This window comes from Physeter macrocephalus, chromosome 5, assembly GCF_002837175.3.
Source record: "Physeter macrocephalus isolate SW-GA chromosome 5, ASM283717v5, whole genome shotgun sequence".
Lineage (NCBI taxonomy): Eukaryota > Metazoa > Chordata > Mammalia > Artiodactyla > Physeteridae > Physeter > Physeter macrocephalus.
Genome location: NC_041218.1, coordinates 89,563,798 through 89,582,543, shown reverse-complemented (window position 1 = coordinate 89,582,543; position 18,746 = coordinate 89,563,798). Strand labels below are relative to the sequence as shown.

Genomic DNA, 18,746 nt, shown 5'->3' with positions numbered 1-18,746 from the left:
AGACAGTAAAAGACTAACTATAAACTGCAAAAAAAATATTAGCAACAAATATAGCATGGAATTAATAGCCTTAACATTTAAAGATCTCTTGTAAATCAATTAGAAAAACATTAAAACCCAGAGAAGGGACTTCCCTGGCAGTCCAGTGGGTAAGAATCCACGCTTCCATTGCAGGTGGTGCAGGTTCAATCCCTGGTCAGGGAACTAAGATTCCACATGCCATGCAGCGCAGCTAAAAAATTAAACGAAACAAAACAAAACAAAACCCATAGCAAAATTGGCAAGGATGTGAATATATAATTCCCAAAGCTGAAAAATGTAACCAACAAACATGCAAAGTATCCTCACTAATAATCAGTGGGATGGAAATTAAAAGTAGCATGACACCTTTGAAATGAAAACTGATAGATTGATAATGCTCGTTGCCATCAGAGGTATTCTGGGATGGGTGCTCTCTAGGACGCTGATGGGGACATGTACCTTTTCTTAAATGCTATTTGGAATTATGGCTTTCATGTTTGTGCCCTTAATTTAGTTTTCCCAGTCTTGGAAATCCATCTTAAAATGCAAGATATGCTAAAAATGTCGAACTCAGAGAAACAGTAGAATGGTGGTTATGAGGGGTTTGGGGAGTAGGGGAAATGGGAATATATTTTTCAAGGTATACAAACTTCCAGTTACAAAATTAACAAGTTCTGGGGGTCTTTGTATAGCATGGCAATTATAGCTAACAATACTGTATCATATACTTGAATGTTGCCAAGAGAGTAGATCTTTTTTTTTTTTTTTTTTGCGGTACGCGGGCCTCTCACTGTTGTGGCCTCTCCCGCTGCGGAGCACTCCGTACGCGCAGGCTCAGCAGCCATGGCTCACGGGCCCAGCCGCTCCGCGGCATGTGGGATCTTCCCGGACCAGGGCACGCCCGCATCCCCTGCATCGGCAGGCGGACTCTCAACCACTGCGCCACCAGGGAAGCCCAAGAGAATAGATCTTAAATGTCCTCACCATAAAAAAGAAATGATAATTATGGACAGGATGGATGTGTTAGCTAATGCGCTAATGGTAATCATTTTGCGATATATAAATGTATCAAATTAATACCTTTCACATTCTTAAACTTATACAATGTTACATGTCAATTATATCTCAGTAAAATGGGAGGTAAAAATAAAAGATATGATCAAAGGTTATTTATTTTATTATTTAAAATATTAAAAAACAGAAACAAAATTCCAGCAATAGTATAATAAATAAATTATGATATAGCCATACAGTGGAATATTATTTAGCCTATCAAAATCTTGTTCTAAAAATATTTAATGATATAGGAACTATTTATAATAAATATTAAGTATAAAGGAATAGAAACCTACTTTTTAGGCAAGTAATTTTCTAAAAATCTTTATATTCATAAACTAATTTTTAAAACTAGAAGAGTATATATAGTTTACTGAAATGTTAATAGTGATTATCTCTCCTAGGCATGAATATGAGTAATGTTATTTTCACATTAATACTTTCCTGTATTTTAAATTTTTCATAATACACAGAAATTATTTTTAGAACAGAAAAAAGTACTAAATACTGTTGCCTATGATAGAGGCTTGCCTTATAACTTGTTTCCTCCAAAGTAAGCATTGTATGTAATTTGGCAGGATTTTACAAGAATATCGGTATTATATCAATGCACCAATATTGTTCTAATTCATTATGATTAATTAACTAGGTTAGAAATCCTGTGCTTCATTAGAGCTTTCATCAGCTTTCTCACAGCCATAAAACATTTTAGAGTTTACAGCCCTTTTTTCTGGAGGATAAGGGGGCGACTTTTCCTATGGGATATATGTTTTGTAATTCTTTTTCAGTTTTGTGCCAATATTTTCCAAAATGACAGAACGTCATCATCATAATTCCTCACATTTTTTACAGTCTTTTCATGGAGTTGATTTCTTCTGATTTTCACCACAGCCCTGAACGAGAAGTAGTGCAAGTTTTTAAGTCCTCTCTGAAAAAATAAACATTCGTCTAGGGTCAACATAAACCATTGAGCTGTGGTGCCAACTCACATCTTCTGATTCTGGGATAAATCTTGCTTATAATAATGTTTATCTTGACGATCTATCATTATCACCTAACCATCTTTCTCAAAGTGTTTCTTATGCAATAATTTATGGTTACTTATTAAAGCGTCTAACATTGTATAGTAATCATAATGCAAACTAATCATTCATGTATTCCATGAACATTTACTGCATGGCTACCATATGTCAAGCACCGAACACAGTATAAAAAAAAAATAGGCAAAAATTCCTGTGCCTAGTGTACACGTAGCCTACTACAGAAGACACAATTCAAATTAACTCAAAAGATATTTGCTGAGCACCTATCATATGTCAACAGGGCCAGACTAAGAAATGTGAGCACCTAAAGCAGGCTGTTACCTTAGCACCTCATCAAATTCTTAATCCTTAAGGGTTTGTGAATAATTATTTAGTGGAGGCAGACGGAACATGATCTTTTTATTAACAAAAGTTGTACGTCTTTTCTTGTTGTACTTGTGACTTTCTGAACCAGAACAATTCTTTTTTTTCTTTTTTTTTTTTTTTTGTGGTACGCGGGCCTCTCACTGTTGTGGCCTCTCCCGTTGCGGAGCACAGGCTCCGGACGCACAGGCTCAGTGGCCATGGCTCACGGGCCCAGCCGCTCCGCGGCACGCGGGAACCTCCTGGACCGGGGCACGAACCCGTGTCCCCTGCATTGGCAGGCAGATTCTCAACCACTGCGCCACCAGGGAAGCCCTGAACCAGAACAATTCTTGATAAAACTCAAGCTATTTAGAATTTAGACAGTAAAATGTCCTTCATTTTGGTGTACAGCGCTCCTCCATTCAGTTTTTTAAAAGTGGCGTGTGAGTTGGGAGCTTTGGAAGATGTTTGGCACCTGGCTATAATCCTTCTTGCTACATGAATCAGTCCTATCAGCCTTCCCTTACTTTAAAATTCTGTGATCAATCCTGAGAAGTTTGGCATCTCTGCTTCTTTTAATAGTCGTTGAGAGCAATCCTTTTGCACACTGACAAAACAAAACATAGTTTTGCCTGCTCAGAGGTTATCTTCCCTCCCTAAATCCACTTTGCTGTTGATTTACAAAGCAAACAAAGGATAAAACTCTGCCAGTGATAAATGTTTGCTTCTCTTTAGTGTTATATACCCTGCAACTATCAGTGCTTTTTCACCAAAATGATTATTCTTTATTTCAATGCAGTATCACATACCAGTGTTATTGAAAATACTTTAAGTGAAAATCAGGGTTTCAATTACATTTGGTTGAGTGCATACAACACTATAGATGCACATAACTGCCAGATGAACATAGACCATCTATATTTTGCTAAATTCCCACATATGCAGGCAGTGGTGGTCACATCACAGCCCACATCTCTTCTGGGAAGCTGATGAATTTCTTCTGATGTGTATAGTAAGATGCTCCCAGATATCAGAAACATAAAATTGTTGTGGAAAAGTTATCAAAAGGAGGAAAGGAGTTAGGATTTTAGGCTTGGTCTCATGTCAGACTATCTGAATTCAAACTCCTAAGTTTATCAGTTGGGTTTTCATTCCTGAAATCTCTTTTCACACACTAAAAATATCAAAATTGTGTATAGAAATAAAATACAAATGCATACCTTTAAAAATACTATGTATAAAAGCAAAGCATCTAAAATCTATATTGTAAATATCCTTTAGAAGAATTTTTTGTCATGGGCTAAATCTAATGTTAGTTGTAGAGAAAATGGCTTTTTTCTTGTAAGCCCAGACTTTTTTTCCCTTTTTCTTTTTCCCTTTTCTTGTTTTTCCTTTCTTTTCCTATTCCTTTCTCTTTCTTTTCTTTCCCCCCTCCTTCCTTCCTTCCTTTCTTTTTTTTTTTTTTTTCCCAAGGAACTTCAAACTACATTTAAAGTTGGAATTCACTCTTTGGAGAATTCCCATTATTCATTCAATATGCAGAATGCTTCTGAAAGTCTTTGAATGATAAATGTTGGATAAGGAAGATCATTCATAGAATCTTTTTTAAGTTATGCCTTGCTCACTTTTTAATGGAAGTTAAACTCCTATTATATACAACAATCTTTCTTTTCAATGGTTTCCTGTTAAATTTTCTGGAAAAATATTTCATTCTTATATATCAGTGCTAGTACTCCATCCCAGAAATCTGACTATAGACCAACTACTTCTCTCCTTGAATAGATAAAAGCATCGTTTGTTGCACTGAAAGTTCCTTATTTAATGTTTCAATTAAGCATGTTGTTAAAATTTCAAAGACAGACAAAATTCTTGCCAGGTTCAGAGATATGTGGATTCATAGCATCTTATCATATACTCAGGCAATCAATTCCTTTTTAATCTGATTAATTTTCCATAGCATTAACCTTTTACTGTGGATTGTAGACGCTTGTCTTGGTGGATTTGGAAGGCATCAGCATTGATTTTGTGTTAGTTGAGGTTGTTAGGCAGTCATGAATACGTGTTTGCTACTTACCGTGTTGTTTCAATTTATGATAAGAATGACTGTGAAAAGAGAGGGCTAGGCTGCAAGTCAGATCACCTTAAATCAGGAAGCTTCTATGTCAGAGCTAAGGAAATAGGCTGTGCTATCCTTGGAGAAGGTGTCTAATGCTACCTGAGAGATCTAAGAAGGTTTTGTAAGGGGAAGAGATTCCTGGATAAATTTTAGAGTATGAATAAAAGATTTTTGGCAAGAGACTTCGACACACAGGGGACAGGACATAAAAAATTTGGCGGGCATGAAATAAATCGTGCATTCTAGAACTCGTGAAGACTACTCTGTGGCTAAGTTGCAGGGTACAGTGGGAGGTGAGGCTGGATACACAGGCAGGGACCAGAACCTGAAGAACCTTTTAGGCCATTCTAAGGAATTTGACAGACTCCTTTAAGTGTTAGAGAGCTGCAGAAGGATTTCTAGCAATCTTAGAAAGAAAAGTGGCACAATGTGAAAGATGCATTGGCACGGGGGTGAATCTGGAGGGAGATGCCAATCAAGAGAGTGTTGCAGCTTATCAGATGACAAATTATTAAGTCCTGAATTAAAACATGGCTGTGGAGATGGAGAAAAAGGGTACGTTGGAGAGTAAATAAATAAAATTGACGGAATTTGCTGATGAATGAGGAGGTAAGTCTGTGACTCACTTTTTTGACTTGAATGACTAGGATAAAGTTTATATTTTTACATGAGTTAAGTGATATAGCTGCAGTAGTTATATTATATACGTGCAAAACCCATTTATACACACACACATATATTAAATTGCACATTAAAATAAAAATATAACTGTTTAAAAAACAAGCTCTCATGAGCTGATGCAAGCTTGCTGTAGCACACCGTTACCTGTGGCCTGTGCCACGTGATTTTGGGAAGCACTCCTCTCGATAGAGGCTGCAGCTAGCGTGTGTGTATGTGTGTGTGTGTGTGTGTGTGTGTTTGTGTGTGTGTGTGTGTGTGTACATGCTCATATGTGCTCACTTAATCTTGACTCATGGAATCATAGAGGTTTAGAACTTATAGGAACTTTGAAGATCATCTGTTACTATTTTTTTAAACAAATCTGGAAATTAATCAGGAGAGGTTAAGTTACCTCCCAAAGTAATAGAACTAGCTGGTTTTATTTTGATTAACACACTACGTCTTAATTTGAGTAGTTAGCTCTGCTGCGTCTCTTGAAAGGGATTAACCATTATGGTTGCCATTAACCATTAACTTACTAGCCCTATTTCAATTATTTTATTTATATGTTCTTTGTTTTCCTGATGAAAATTATACCTTGATCAGAAAATAGCATAAATTCATATATTTGGTGATTTTTAAGAACGTGGAGACTTTGTGATTATTGGATAAGCACATAAAAACATTAAGGCTGAAATTTGTGTTTGGAGGGAGAGAAAGTATTTATACATTTGACAGAAGGAAAATGCTACGACTTAGGAATAAAAGATGTAATTATAAAAACAAAGAGCCCAGTAAAGCTTTGAAAAGCAAAAGCATTATGAAAACATCCACAATTTTTTGTCATTTTGCAATGGCCTTGACGTGGTTTGAGAGTTTAATATAAAAATCATTTCTCCCTGAAGTTATTCATTACTCCTTTCTACATGTTTTAAATAATTTGGTATTTTTTTCTTGTTTTAATAACGGTCAAGCTAAATCCTCAACCTAATTAGAAGGTACAGTAATTTGCTGATGAAAAGGGGTCAAGAATCTTTGTAAGTGAATTGATTCCTTTGAAGATCAAATTGACCAAACTTGGACCGCCTCTCTCTTTTCCCATGTTCCACATATTTATTGACATTTCCTGGAGGGTAGTCGGCACAGGCACGCTGATATTACACTAGATTAACGTCACGTTGCTGACAGATGAATGCCTTTACAATTGTCAATGGACAGGACACAGTAATGTGTCAGACCTCACTGGTAAATCAGGGAGAAAAATGGGAAAGTAACCCACCACTGGAGATGTAAAGCACATCGTCCTAGGTTTAAAAATGATTCTTTAGGTTAATCTGTGAGCAAATTGATTGATGAAGTAACGAAACAGTACACTTGGGTAGGCATTGTAGCAACTACATTTAAACCCCTTTTTAGTCCTGTTTTGGAAACTGGATGGCAATATTGCACAATAGAAGCAAATTGTGAGCTGAAAAAATAGTTTTGATTCCCTTATATGTTCAAATCATTATGACAGGTGCCTTGTGGGAGATAATTTTAATTATTCCTACTATTCCAGAAGCTTGAAATCTGTTTAGGTAGAGAGACTGTGTAAGTATCAGAAGAGTGAATATTATTGTCTTTAAATAATAACTGTTATTATTAAGCCTATCCTCATATAGAGAATCTGAATCCTCAAGTGAATAAAGAAGTACGAAGACAGATAGCTTGTTAGCGGCAGCTCACTGTGGCCACGCGCTGGTCTTTCTGATTCCAGGGACTGTGAGCTTCAGCTTTGTGCCTCATTGCAATACATACTTATCGTTAAATGGCTTGGGCAAACAGTTGCTCTAGGAGTTCAGACAAAACTAGAATATGGCGTGTTCTTTTAAATTCAGCCTATTTCAAGCTCTGAATATGGTGTTCATAATGAACTTTCTTCATTTGGCAGAATCTATGGAGCTTTTCAAATGATAGATCATGACAGCCCCCCTAACTTTATTTTTTTGTGTGTGTGTGGTACGCGGGCCTCTCACTGCTGTGGCCTCCCCCGCCACAGGGCACAGGCCCCGGACGTGCAGGCCCAGCGGCCATGGCCCACGGGCCCAGCCGCTCCGGGGCACGAACCCGCGTCCCCTGCATCGGCAGGCGGACTCTCAACCACTGCGCCACCAGGGAAGACCGCCCCAACTTTTAAAATTACTTATTTAATAGGGATTCTTGTTGGCAAACTTGCTCTAGAAACCTATGCATCTCCCAAGAAGATAAGTACTTATTAGAAGCTTATTTAAGAAATTTGGTCTACTCCCTAGGACAGTGAACAATGAGGATAGCTTCTGAACTCTTCTGAAAAATTACTGGTAATTATGGAAAATTAAGTACAAGTAGTACCAACATAGTTATTAGCACCACAAATTTGATAGCCCTCCTCCTAAAAGAGAGCTATAAATTGCATAATATAATTCTGAAAACAAATAAGGCCTGTCACCATATACCATAGCTGTATCTTATTATAACGAAAGAAAAATATATTATGGGTTAAAAATTGGAGGACATGACCTCTAGGGACTTTTGACTCTGAGTTACTGTGACTTTAGCAATTTTTGAATACATAAATATATTTTTATATTTATATTTAAATGTATATATTTATGTTTATATATTTATATTTTAACTATATATTTACATATTATATTTAAATATATATTTATATAAATATATATTTCTGTAGAATATTTGAAGTAAGTACTGTGCTTCTGTAAGTAAACCACCATGAATTATTTCATAACTCTAAATGTGTCCAAAGCAGACTTGCCATCATTGACATGTCACACCCTGGGGCATGTAGAGCAGACACATTCATGGGTAAAAGCAATGGTACTTATGTTCTTGGTGGTCACCTTGGCTTCTGCTCTTTCTTCCCCCAAAGATAAGGTGCTAATAAGCAGACCCTTAAAATCACTCACCATGTACCTACTGTAGAGTTGGGCATTTTTATATTAAAATGTGATCTGAGGGATTTAAAGGTTTGTAAAGAAGGTGATGTAGATGATGATTATCTGTCAACACGTGTGTGTGTGTGTGTGTGTGTGTGTGTGTGTGTGTGTGTCCTGTGTATCCTTCCAGGGTTTTTGCAGTGATATTGATGAGGTTAGCATCCAGCGCTCTTATATTTGGTGGAGAAAAGGAGCGATGCAAGGGATCTGGGGGCTGATAGAGGAAATGTGATAGAGTTGAAAGGGAACTGCAGTGAGCTGACTAGAAGCCCAAGGACTCAGAACACTGTAGGAGAAGCCATCAAGAGAAATGTACTGAAAAGTTGGAGTTGAGAACACAGTCTCAAGGAGGCATGAATTTAAAGATCAGGCCTGGAAAGCAGGCTCTCCCTCTGAAAAGACATCACAAGCTACCATCCCATCTTTGAACCAGATCAATGACAATTTAATGTTAACAGTTAAAAGCGAGGACTCTGCACTCAGACTGCCTGGGTTTGAATCCTGGCCTAGCACCAGTTACATGACATTAGGCAAATCAAACAATAGATCTATGTCCCAGGAAAATGAGGGTAACAGTATCCACCTAGAAGGGTTGTTGTCAAGATTAATTGAGTTAATTTATGTAGAGCCCTTCCAACAGTGCCTAGCAGGGGGTCAATTTCAATTCATAATATGTGTTATAATAGTAATAACCATATATGCATGGTTTATATATATACTTGACACATATATATATATGCCTTATATATACCTCTACCAGTCACATTATTATTATTATTACTACTTTCATTTTTCCCAAGCAAAAGACTTCAGAGAATGACATTGAGCACATAGTATGCTTCTCAATCCAGTTTTGAACTGCTGAGCCCTTTCTTCAAACAACATTAAATACTTAGAACAAGTATTAGAACCAGGTGCTCTGGTTGAATGAATGGTGCCTGAAGCATTCCCTGCTGCCCATCCCTCTGACTCCCGTGGAGACCCCTGGGTACCACTTTGGAGCACATTTTGAAAAACTGCTGATGTGGTGGGAAGAATCCAAGGCTTGGCATCAAGACCTGGAATCAGGTTCCATCTGCCATTAACAGGCTGTGTGACCTTCAGCAGGTGTTCCCTGGGCCTCTGTTTCCTGATCCATAACACTGTAAAGAGTTAGACTAGTTCAACGGTTTTCAAGCTCTTCCACTTCAAACTCCCATGTGTTCCAGAGAAGTCCACCAGGACCTTTTGGGGAGTGGGTGGCATGCTGGGTGAGGAGAGGGAATCCAGCAACTTCAAACTGGGCTCCCCTGTTCATATATAGGAGTTCTGTAATATTTGTTTGAAGAATGAGTACCACTGCTAAAGAAATTTTGACTAGATGATAAAAGTTTCTTCAGTTTCAGTTGTTCTCTAGTTCTCAGAAATTCACTCATTGAACCACAGTAGAAGAAGTAAGAGCATGAATGAAATTCTAAATCTGAAGAAACTGAGTAATAGGGGAAGCAGTATGGACTATTCACAAGGTGCTGTGCAGTGACCGATATATATCAGTATGTCTGATATCCAGGGAAAAAGCAAAACCTCTGTGACATGAATTTTAATTGGATACTTTGGTTTTTGTGTGTTCATGGGAGCATACACTGGCACAATGATAAGTTTGTGGACCAACGAGAAATGTTACTGTAGGAATAGTATATACTTAAAATCTGAAGACAACCAAAATGAACAATTATTTAAACATTGTATGTTGCAGGACTTTTCTTGGTGGCTAGTGATTTCAGAAAATATATCCCTTCCAAAGTAAATGTCAAATTAAAATTATACATTTATGATTGCCGTGTTGCTATCAGAAGTATATGTGAGCTCAAAAACTCTTGATTGGGCTTCCCTGGTGGCGCAGTGGTTGGGAGTCCGCCTGCCGATGCAGGGGACGCGGGTTCGTGCCCCGGTCCGGGAAGATCCCACATGCCGCGGAGCGGCTGGGCCCGTGAGCCGTGGCCGCTGAGCCTGCGCTCCGCAACGGGAGAGGCCCGCGTACTGCAAAACAAAACAAAACAGTAGTCCCCAACCTTTTTGGCACCAGGGACCGGTTTTGTGGAAGACAGTTTTTCCATGACTGGGGCGGGGGGGTGGTGGTTCCGGTGGTAATGCCAGCGATGGGGAAGCAGCAGATAGATGCAGCTTTGCTCGCTCACCTGCCGCTCACCTCCTGCTGTGCGGCCCGGTTCCTCACCCACGGCCCAGTACCAGTCCACAGCCGGCGGGTTGGGGACCCCTGTTATAAAAGATGTGGAGACAGGGCTTCCCTGGTGGCGCAGTGGTTGGGAGTCCGCCTGCCGATGCAGGGGACGCGGGTTCGTGCCCCGGTCCGGGAAGATTCCACGTGCCGCGGAGCGGCTGGGCCCGTGAGCCATGGCCGCTGGGCCTGCGCGTCCGGAGCCTGTGCTCCTCAACGGGAGAGGCCACGGCGGTGAGAGGCCCGCATACCGGAAAAAAAAAAACAACAAACAACTCTTGATTGAGATTTGAATAATGAAACGCATTTAGGTAAATCAAGTTTCCATGTTCTCTCTGGAAATAAAGCTTGTAATTGATGAGTCTGTGGGTCATGTTTATGGCTTAGATTGGCCCTAAATTTACTCCCTCTCATATTCACCTTGCTAAAAGCAATGGAAAACCTATAAACATATGTGAATATATAGGGAGAGTGGTAGCATCTGTTTATCTGTAATTTCAGTAATGATTAATATGCAACAAGGGCTGATTACCCTTATAAACTTCACATATAGTGTGAGTTGAAGGCTGCCCAGTGATTTTTCTCTTCAATTATATCTCCCCCCCACCATTCGAAACTCTCACTACTGTGTCAGTGTGTGTGTGTGTGTGTGTGTGTGTGTGTTAAAGTATAATATTTTCAGTTTCACAGCTGAAATATGTTAGCTTGGAGCAATATTACCCATTAACACTTCATCATGGCTTAGTCTATCAGACTACTTCCAGAGACTCAAGTCCTAGGGGACTGACACTTGCAACAGTTAAGTGGGGGATAGAAATCAGAAAGGTATGCGGCATGGAGGAGGAGCGTGCATCCACCTGGAGACCAGAGTGGGGATGTGGGCGACCATGAGGTCCTGTTGGGCTGGACAAAGGGCAAGATGTTGACTGAGGGGTGCACATATGGAGGGGAAATGCAGAGGCCAAAAGTTGCCTTTTGTGACCTAGCCCAGTGCCTTGTCCATAATCCATCTTCAGTTAAGTGATGGCTGAATCAAATTATTTTTGTCCTAGGCTGGTTTTGGCTAGAACTAAACTTGAGATTTAATGTTAATATATTTTAGTTATTAAAAAGATTTTGTATGGCTTATTTTCTGACATCAAATTTTTTAAAGAGGCATGATTTCCTGTTTTAAATTCATTTAAATAATACCTTTTGTGCCGGAAAAGAATGTTTTTTAAGGAAAAACACTTCAAATATAAAGCATAAATAATTCTTCCTTTAATAAGACAGTTCCTATTATAACCATTGAATAACACATCTGCTGCAAGGATGTTATTTTTTTCACCAATCCATGTGCACAGCTCTGATTAGAGGAGGTAAAAGATGCACATCTCCTTCAAGTGGTGAATTAGACCCAGTGGGGAAAAGGTGTATTTTATTATGACAGACTTTGTAATTATGAAAGCTCCAAATAGGCATCTTTAAAAAAAAAACAACTTTAAAAATGTAATTCTCCGTCTCAAATCTGTTGTGGTGACTGTTGATTTCAGAAAAAAGTACATTAAGAGCATCTTCCTCCAGTGCTAATATCATTATTGCACCACAAAACATTTTATATCAAGGTCTCCTGAAGAATAAATTTTAATAAACATCGTTTCCATACTTTTTCTTCTACCCAAGATTTGCTCACTTCTGCAGTTTTCAGAATAAGCCCACAAATGTTACAGTATCCTTACAAAGTAAAAACAATCAGAAGATAATTCTCAACCCAGGTGACTTGGTTTAAGCCTTGACTCTAATGTTCATTTTTATCTCTGTTCAGAGGAACTTTAAAAAAAAAATCATAACATTTAAAAATGAGGTTTTAAAAAAGTTTTTAAAATACATTGTTATCACCAAACATATTACAAGATTTGTATTAACCTTTTTCTATTCATTTCCAGGGCTACAGCAACACACAAAGGCCAGATTATCTTCAAAGATGCTTTAGCCCAGCAATTGTGTGAACAAGGAGGTAAGAATCATCTTTGACTTCTTCGTAGTGGTTGTGTCAGAATTATTCATGGTAGGTCCTATGTACTGAGTAAGCATTTCATGACTATTATTTGATCATGGCACTTTAAAAATGGAATTATTGACCCCTTAATATCTCTAATAATTATTTAGTTACTACTTATTGATAAAGATCTGTAGAGTTCTGAAGATACTAAGTGTGAGTGAAATAAACCAGAGAAAATTTATATTCTTTTCATAGTTTTTTTTTTCTAATGAGTTATATTTAGTTGTCCTGGAATATAAATCTTACTAATTTTAGAATTTTACAAAAACACATCTGCATAATTTACCACTTAAATTTCTTGTTAACTTTGTCGAAAATATTTGTTTATAGCTTTTAATATTTGAGTGTGTTATAGATGACCATGTATGTAGTATCTATATGCTTGTTTCAACTGTGTGCACTCTTAATTTCAGATGCAACATCATTTTAGATACATTAAGTGTACATTAAGTAGTCACATTAAGCTTTGTGACTGCCTCATACACATCCAGACTCTCACCCATGCCGAAGTCTCATAGATGCACATATGTGAATGTATGCACATGCACACAGTGAAAAAATGTCATCCCATTTTCACCATTATCATAGGCATATTATCAATTTTTGTTTACAGAGTTCTATTTTGGGGGAAACTTGTTAACTTAAGAATTACATTATTGAATGTAAAGGAAATTTCTACTAATTATCTCTCTGCTAAGGAGACTCTAATGGATTTAAGACAGAAATTAGGAAAATCATGTGGGTTTTTGAAAGGCTTAAGAAAGTACCATTTACTATTTATAGTCATATATATCACCAATATGGCTTAATCTAAGTAATGAGACACTTGATGGCCATTACTGGCAAACTTCTGATTGTTTACCTAATAACTCTTGAATCAGAAAACCCCATTCTAATTCTAGTTTCACATATATTATCAGTGTTCTTGGTTTATTTGAACAGATTTGTATTCTGTGACTTTTGAGAATGCAAAAATGTGATAGCCTTTGTGTAGGCTCAAGAAATCTACCACAATGTAAATCTTTTTCCAGACTATAAAAATGTTTGCGTTACCGAAAATATAGAACACCATATAGCAGTGAACGTTAATATCCTGAAATATCCTGCATAGTGTCAGGAAAAGACATGTCTAATTTTATTGACATTTATCATTGCCTAAAAGCTGATTTCTTTTAAGCCTTGAATTTTTGAGTCTCTTCTGTTGTAAATGAATTGTTGGGATTGGGTTCATTTGAAATGAAAAGAAAAAAACCAAGAAAAATCAGTGGGAAAAAATTCTCAACCAGTGAGGGAAAAAAATGCCTTGCATAATAGTAATGTTACACACGACCATGATTTACATGATGGTAGACTGGGATGTTATTAAAAATTCTATTCAGCCCAGGACCAGAGGAAAACATTGAGCTTTTTCAATAGCACCTAATCAATTGAAATCATATCAATCCATCCAAGATAGGGTGGAAAGGATACTAAAAAGAGTGATTGCTTCCTGCTGTCAGGAATAATAAGGGAAATAATTGGTGCTATAAAACATATATTTATTTTGGCCCTCTTCACTTTTAATTAAAACATTAATTATCTCCTCAAATAAAATAACATAAATTTAACATGTAATAATATCCTATGCATTGGAGGAGGAATATCTAATATAAGTATTAAAGAGAGTAAAATGACAGTCTCTATATACCTACCACAGGACAATGCCTTTTAGTCACAACGTTCTTGGTAGGTTTGTTGATTTTAATTAAATTAAGGAATTTAAACAAAACAAATTTTGCTTGTGGAGCTTGAGGATAGCTATTATTACAAGATGATTTCTGGCTAAGCATATTAACTATTTTTTTTATTGAAGTATAGTTGATTTACTATGTTGTGTTAATTTCTGCTGTACAGCAAAGTGATTCAGTTATACATATATATACATTCATTTTTATATTCTTTTCCATTATGGTTTATCCCAGGATATTGAATACAGTTCCCTGTGCTATACAATAGGACTTTGTTGTTTATCCATCCTATATATAATAGTTTGCATCTAAGCATATTTTAAAAAGTAAAAGCATCAGAAAACATACTAACGATGTCTTAGATGGCATGTAATCTTGATCCCCTTCCTTAAAAGACATTCAGTGAAGGATTTTATTCTGCAAACATGTATCCGGCACCTGCAAGCCCCTGTCCTGGTGCACAGTGCTAAATATAGATATAAAAGTAAAAACAGCCATTTCCTGTTCTTGAAGGCTGGACTGTAAATGGCAGGTCAGTGGATCACAGAGGTCGCTAGTTTCGCCTGGGGTGGTTAGGAAAGACACCCTGAGGATCAAGTCCTGAAGGGTCAGCCACAGTTTAAGAAAAAATAGGAGAGAAGATTCCATCTCTCTCATCCTTCCCATTGCTACTGACCCACCTTAGATGTGGACCCATCCCCTCCTTGGGGAATTGCTTACTAGCCTCTTCCCTAGTTTCCGGCTCCCACTTTCTCTGTGCTCTATACGGAGCTGCTAAAATGGAAATAGGATTCTACCATTTCCCTGCTTCAAACCCTTCAATATCTCAATTGGAGGCAATAGTTTATCTTCAGAGTAGAATCCCTACTGCTATACGAGGAAAATCCTTTACAATCTGGCCTCAGTTTTCCTCCTCTGCCTCATTTCTTGTCCTCCCTTCTTTTCTCCTTAAAATTCCTGGCATGCGTGTCACTTGATCACCAGTGTTATTGGCACTCTATACCCTCCCTGTCTTCTTTGCCTGGACGACCCTTTTTCATCTTCTCGTCTTCTTCGTCTAGCTCAGGCTTTCAGACCCTGCTTTGGTATTACCTCCTCCTGAAAAAAAGTCTCTTATCCCCCTTTCAGTCCTCCTCGATCTGGTCTTGGCGACTCTCGTGCATGGTGACATAACTCTGAAGGCACAGTAATAATGCAAATGGAAACACTGTCAGCACTACTGTGTGCCAGACTGCACCCTAAGCACTCCACAGACATGGACTCGTTTAATCTTTACTGCAGCCGCTTGAAGAATGAACTATTATTATCTGCACTTGACAGATGAGGAAGCAAAGGCACAGTGAGAATAACTTAAGGTCACACAGCTAGAAATTGACCAAGCTGGGATTGGATCCCAGGCAGTTTGGCCAGTAGCCCATGGTATTAGCATTCATATTACATTGCCTTTCAAAGAAATCTCTTCCTTAAGCATGCATTCATTCATTTGATAACTGTTAATTGTGTGTTGTAATAAGAACATTAACGCACATGCCTTGTCTGCTGTTCACTATAAGTTCCTTGAGGGTAGGGACTGTGCTCTTTATTACTGAATCTCTAAAGCCTTCCACGATGTCCATGCATAGTGTGCACCCAGTAAATGTTATTGAATGAATGAATAGTTGGAGTACAGTGGTTGGATTTCAACGTGTTGGCCTGAGGAAGCTGCTTTCCATCCCACAGGGCTCTCCAGCAGCCTGCTGAGTAGAGAGGCGGGTTGGAGAGACATCAAGATATAGATACTGAGGAGGCAATGTACTCATCCAGGGAGTTCCCCGGAGAAGGGAGGAAGGGGCCCAGTGTGGAATGCTAGCCATTGCAGGGACGGAAGAGGGAACTCTGGGAGAAGGGGCAAGCTTCAGAAATGGGGGGGGGTACTAGGGAAGACATTTCAACATGGGAGAGGCATTCAAAAGGGACAGAGGCTTCCAAAAGAATGGTGAGGAGAACAAGAAAAATGCTTTAGGATTTTTCAATTAACAGGTCATTGGCAATTTATAAGTGAGGATGGTTTCGGGAGAGGCCAGACTACATGAGCATCTAAGCATATTAAAGCCTTACAGCTTGGAGAGCTCTTGCCCAGGGTTTGGAGTCAGACAGTCAAGGGAAGACAAATTGTTGTGAGTTGAGAAGTATTTAAAGTTGAGGCTTTGAAAAAAATCTAAGATTAAAGGGAAGGAGAGAAAGGGCAGCCCGAGTGGAAAGCAGGTTCAAGGGAAAGATGGGTTCATTCTCCCTCCCCCCCCCACACACAAGTATTTATAGACTTTCACTGCCTTGTAGACAAAGACTATTAGGAGCACACCTCGAGTTGAACAGATGGGGTTTAGTGCTCATTCCAGAATAGGAAAAGGCACATCATTGGGAACCATGGTGTGGGTCAGTAAGTGGAAATTATAAAAGGAATCATTATGATATTTGGGCCTATATTTTGTGATTTTGGCTCAGGTTTAAGGAGGTGGGGCTTTGCTCTGGATTGGATGCTATTAGCCAGTGTGGGTATGCTATGGTTGGGGATCTCAATAAATCTTATCCATAGGGAGGGCAGAGCAGAGCCAAGCTAAGGCTGCAATTGATAAAGAAGCAGCAGTCACTTCTATCAGCCAGGAGAGAGGAATGCCTGGTGTATTGTGAGTTGGACAGTGTTCTGGTTGTGCTTGCATTCAGATGTGATTATAAAGTGGTCCTTTGTCTGTCTTGACCCATCGTGATCACAGAGTGGCTTTGTCTGAAGCTGATGTTCTGTGAAATTGTTTCTGTTCACCGGAAGAGCACCAAGGCCCAGCTGTGAGTGCCAGGCCAGCTCCTGGATGTCAGGAGCTGCTTTTCCTTTCTTGAGGCCTGAGGGGAGAATGATGCTAAGAGGCAGTCATTTCATTTTGGATTTAGCCTTTACGAGGACTTTTGAATCATAGAGAAGTAGGTCTGGATCCAGGCTTTGTGTGACCATACTCTCCAGAATCCCTAGCACAAAGTACAAGCTCAGTAAATGATAAAGGGAAGGCATCTTGCTGGAGCAAAATTTTATTCAAGGTCAGCCAGGAGGAAATAAAAAAACTAAGTAGATCAGTGTGGTGAGATTATGGATATTTAATTTTTTTCTTTGAACTTATCTGTATTTTCTAATTTTTTTTTTACAGTGAGCTTATATTATTTGGGTTATAATATATGTTTCCCCCAAACACAACAGATATAAGGTTATACTTGTGAAGAAGGAGGGACAACTCTGCTGAAGCAAGTGGAATAAATCACTTCTAAGAACTGAAGGAAAATTCTGAATTACAACTCCCATGTCTCCTCCTGTGTGAGGTCTTGCCTGGCTCCCTTAACGTGATTGGTCTATGTTGTCATAATTATTTGTTTAAATACTCATGCCCACCCCATCACCCCGACTTGAAGCTTCTTGAGCCCAGCAACCATGACTTAATGTTTTGTTTTTCTTAACATCTAACAATGCTTGGCATAAAACAGACACTCTCTAAATGTTTGCTGAATATCACCTTAAACATTATATATTTGAAAAATCTCTGTCTTTCCTGAAAAAATCTTCTTTAACCCTGAACTTTTGCTGCGGAACACCATGAGGCAGTGTGGCTGTCACCAAAGCAGTGTTCTCTACAGTGACCTCAGGTTGAAAAATGTATGAATCATTGAGTTAAGAAATCTGAAAACTATTCACAGATTTCCATCTAAACACTAATGAGTCCCCTGAATGCTCTTGGGACATAAATCAGGTTTGGGGATTTTCTGTCTTCACCTTGAATCCTGAGGTCCTAAGTAATTATAAACACATATCCAGCTGAATTCTGCTGACAACGTAGTACAGACGAGGAAGCAGAGTTTTCTCATCTCCAGTCTGGTGTGGGGTAGGCAGGTGCCAGGTTGTATACTCCCAATTGTCTTGAAAGCAGAAGATGCTTAGGTTCATTCACCAGCAGTAGAGAATAAAGAAGTTAATTCATTTAACATTCAGTACTCAACAAAGGGTTATTGAATGCCTGCCATGGGCCAGGCTAAGCTAGATCTTGGGATGTGGTAGTGAACAGAGCAAAGATCCCTGCTTTACTGGAGCCTACATTGTAGTGGAGAAGATAGACAATTAACATGAGATATAATAAATGAGTAAATGTGATACCATGTTAGAAGGTGGCAAGTGCTGTAGGGAAAAAAAAAAGACCTCGAAATAGGGCAGGGTAAAATTATACAGTTGGGTAGAGGGGGGAAAGGCAGTTTGCAATTTTAAATAGGGTGGCAGGTAAGTCAGGCAGGCCTCAGTGAGAAGTAAAATAGCAAAACCCAAGAAGGTATCTGTGGGATTGTCCAAAATGTCATTAGGTGATTTTAAAGACAGATGTGGTTGTGGTTTTTTTTGTTTTTGTTTTTTTTAACATCTTTATTGGAGTATAATTGCTTTACAATGGTGTGTTAGTTTCTGCTTTATAACAAAGTGAATCAGTTATACATATACATATATCCCCATATCTCCTCCCTCTTGTGTCTCCCTCCCT

General features: G+C 38.6%; 1 protein-coding gene across 2 annotated transcripts in view; it reads left to right on the top strand.

Moving 5' to 3' along the window:
- The window catches only part of RELN (reelin), a 538,742-nt gene that overhangs the window by 222,613 nt on the left and 297,383 nt on the right, over nt 1-18,746 (top strand). For both annotated transcript variants that reach the window (XM_024115956.1, XM_024115957.2), the window contains exon 4: nt 12,360-12,430. In XM_024115956.1, the coding sequence (XP_023971724.1) occupies nt 12,360-12,430 (71 nt within the window). The remainder of the gene's footprint in view (nt 1-12,359; nt 12,431-18,746) is intronic.